The 3305-nt window shown below is 28.4% G+C and overlaps 1 protein-coding gene across 8 annotated transcripts in view; it reads left to right on the top strand.

The window, feature by feature from the left end:
- Window positions 1-3305, top strand: part of unc80 (unc80, NALCN channel complex subunit) — a gene marked incomplete at its 3' end in the record, with an annotated part of 94437 nt that overhangs the window by 25070 nt on the left and 66062 nt on the right. For all 8 annotated transcript variants that reach the window (XM_014426304.3, XM_067052886.1, XM_024361893.2 and 5 more), the window contains 1 exon segment: window positions 459-589. In XM_014426304.3, coding sequence (XP_014281790.1) covers window positions 459-589 — 131 coding nt within the window.

Raw genomic sequence — 3305 nt, 5'->3', positions numbered from 1 at the left:
CTAGGAGATATGGCTTCAAGACCGTTAGGCCTTTTTGTAATAAGGCCGAAAAGATTCCATCCGTGCCAGCTGTATTAGATGTAATTTTGTATTAGATGTTTATCTCGCTGTAGCTGCTGGTTATGTTTTTTGATGATCTAAGTCCATAATTTTACATTACAACCATTACTATACTGTTACTTCATTTGTACTTATCAAGTCCATACCTCCTGAATCCAACATTGTAAAGTCTCAATTTGGGGGAGGGGAACCTCATCTCTCCAGCTTAAAAAATAATATAAATTGAAATCTAGCAATTATAAAGAAAAAGTTATTCCTATATAGTAGGTATGTAAAGTTATATGATTAAAATATAATTATTAATTCAGAAAAAAAATTTTGGGCTTTTGCTTTCATTAATCTCTTTACTCATAGTAGTTAAATTTTTATCATAAATATAACAATGTTCTTCATTATAGGAGTACCATCGTAGCTTAGATACTGGAGATGATGAACTGATTCGCAAAGATAAGAACTTATCAATGCGCTTAGTTCATGCTGGCCAATTTTCTACTAATTTGGTCAAAGGAAAAAGCATGCCCAGTCTGAGGTAAGTTATCTGCTTTATTTTTTAATGAATATTTGATAATATATACTGTATCGAAACAAAATATCTTTAAAGATTTGAAACTTTTAGAGTAGATGCAAAATATTTTATAAACTAGAAAGTATTGTATAGTTTTCTATGATATATTGTTTGGCATTGTAAGTATTGGAGAAAGTATAGTGGTAAAATATTTTTTTACTGGTCAATTTTTTTCATTACCAAAGCTGTTTTATCCAGATTTTTCTAAATTCAATTATGTTGAAAATAGAATATAGTAGTTTTAATCTGTGCATGAAATAAAACTTTATTTTAACTTATAATTATCACATGCATTAAATCTTTAAAGAGATGGTACAGCATTTATATATATACATATGTTTATAATTTCCTCCTATACATATTATTCCTTTTATTTATTTGGGATCTTTTCGCTTGCTTTCCATTTAACTTATGAGTTTCATTAATATTTTTTTCAATAAAAGCTACTTTTTATTAGTGTTATGACTATAAAGTTTCATCATTACTTGGTCATCATACAAAACAATACTGTAGATTTTTTTCTATATTCTTATTTATAAAAATTCTTTTGATTATTAGTATTAATCTAAATAGTTAGTGTTATAAACTGGCTGTTGATTAACACAATGTTCACATATTTTTGTTGCTTTGTTTTTTTTTGTCATCTTTTCAATGCAGCAGTTTTATTATCCTTCATTATACAGGCTATTTATGTTTTCTTTTACTATGACTAATATATTTTATGGTGTTGGTATAACTGTTTCTTTGAATTAGACAATCCCTATTCCCTATTATATCCCTATTCTTATCATATATAACTTTTTATGGTGTCTTTTTATTTCTGCTTGTATTCAGGCATATTGTTTAAATGATGAATGTTGAGTAAATTAAATATTTGAAGTATAAAATTAAATTAGACATTTTGAACACGTGACCAACCCTTGTAATTAGAACTAAGTAAAAAATTGGAGCATAATATCAATGTTAACAGTTTTTTTTAATTGCATCATCATGCTGACATATCCAAGAATTACTTATGTAACATATGTTCTAGTCTCTTCTTATTGTATTATGTTTAGATCCAGTCCTAACTGTAAAGCCACCTTGTGTGGACTTTTTTTTGAACCTCTTGATTTATTGATATCCACTTGATTTATTTCTCTGAGTGAAAAATGCATGTGTTACGCACCATGTTTCCCCAAATATTCTGTATATATTCTGTCTAAACCGTAGGTCTACAAACAGTACTTCCTTACAATAGTACTAACTGAACTCCTGACCCCTCATGGGTTCTAGCAGTGCAGGTTTTTTTTTTTAATACCTAAAAATGTTTGAAATTCAGTAACGCTTTTATGAAGTTGTAAAAGTGATAAATTTTTCAAATGTAAACAATTTTGAAGTGAAAGCTTTAAATAAACAGTACCTGATGGGTTTAACCCCACCCTTCTTTACTCCTCCATTATCTTCATTCAGAATCATTTATAATGACTGGATGTAAATTGGATTAGTTAAATTTACCAACAAAATTAATTTTTTGTATAAACAGACCAGGAAAGACTAAATTAACATTCAGTGAGATCTGGGGGCATAAAATAATATGTTTCTCAACATATTCTGAGAAAAGGTAATAAGAGAGTCTGGAATCCTAGCAACCAGAATTTTTCTTTGTGGACTCACCTATATTCTTGAATTATCTAACATTGAACTATCGTACTATTCCTCCAGTTTTTGACCTCAATTACTTTCTAGTTTAATCTTTGATCTTTTGTTTTGTCAGTGCCATTTCTTATGACTTAATGTTTAACAAAACTCAAAACTGAAGTTAGAAAATCAAATGATGGTACTATTTACTTATAGCTTTGTTAACATATATGAGGAATATTTTTTATTTTTGTGGGGATAACAACTTTCTTTGGAGAATAGTAGACATTATTTTTGAGTTTAATGATCAACTCTGTCCTGTTACAACTTGACAATAAAGGAATGACCATGGATGGATTTTCAATAACATCAATTTTTTTAAAGACATTGGTATTCATGCATGATTGATTAGTGATATGTTAACAGATATGGTCTTCAAATTTATTTATTTTAAGCGTTAGGTATGTTTATATTCAAACCTTTGAATATTAATATGTTTGTATACACACCTTTAAGTGCAAACGTAAATATATACCTTTTGAGAGGTGTGAATATCAATCAAAATCAAGTACGATTGAATAGATAATATTATTTCAAAAAGTTAAAATGAATCGATTGGGGGAAAGAAGGGATCGATCATCAAATCTATTGTATTTTGAAACGTATGTCTTCAAAGACCCCAAATGGACCCTGACATTAAAAAAATATGAAAAGTTAAAACAGAGAAATACTTCATAGTATTGAAAAACTGTAGTATTTTCAAAATATGTGCCTCCAATAACCAAACAATGAACCTTAAGATTGAAGAAATCTGAAAATGTATAAATTGATATTTTAGTGTTAGATCTCAAAATTGATGGTATTTCTAAATTCTAGGCCTCTGGTGATCCTCTATTTCAAAGTAAAGTATTTATTATTGAATGGAATATGGTTCAGGTTACATACTTAATAGTAAGTAAATAGTAGTAAATAATTATACTATTTTATTGAGCCAACGTTTCGCCCCACGTTGCAGGGCTTTGTCAGGGCTAAAAAAGATACAAACACTATAGTTACAAAA

The sequence above is a fragment of the Halyomorpha halys genome, unplaced genomic scaffold (assembly GCF_000696795.3).
Source record: "Halyomorpha halys isolate HHAL.00 unplaced genomic scaffold, Hhal_1.1 Scaffold29.1, whole genome shotgun sequence".
Classification (NCBI taxonomy): Eukaryota; Metazoa; Arthropoda; class Insecta; order Hemiptera; family Pentatomidae; genus Halyomorpha; species Halyomorpha halys.
The sequence above is the reverse complement of the archived record's forward strand: the minus strand, read 5'-3'. Positions and strand labels throughout refer to the sequence as shown.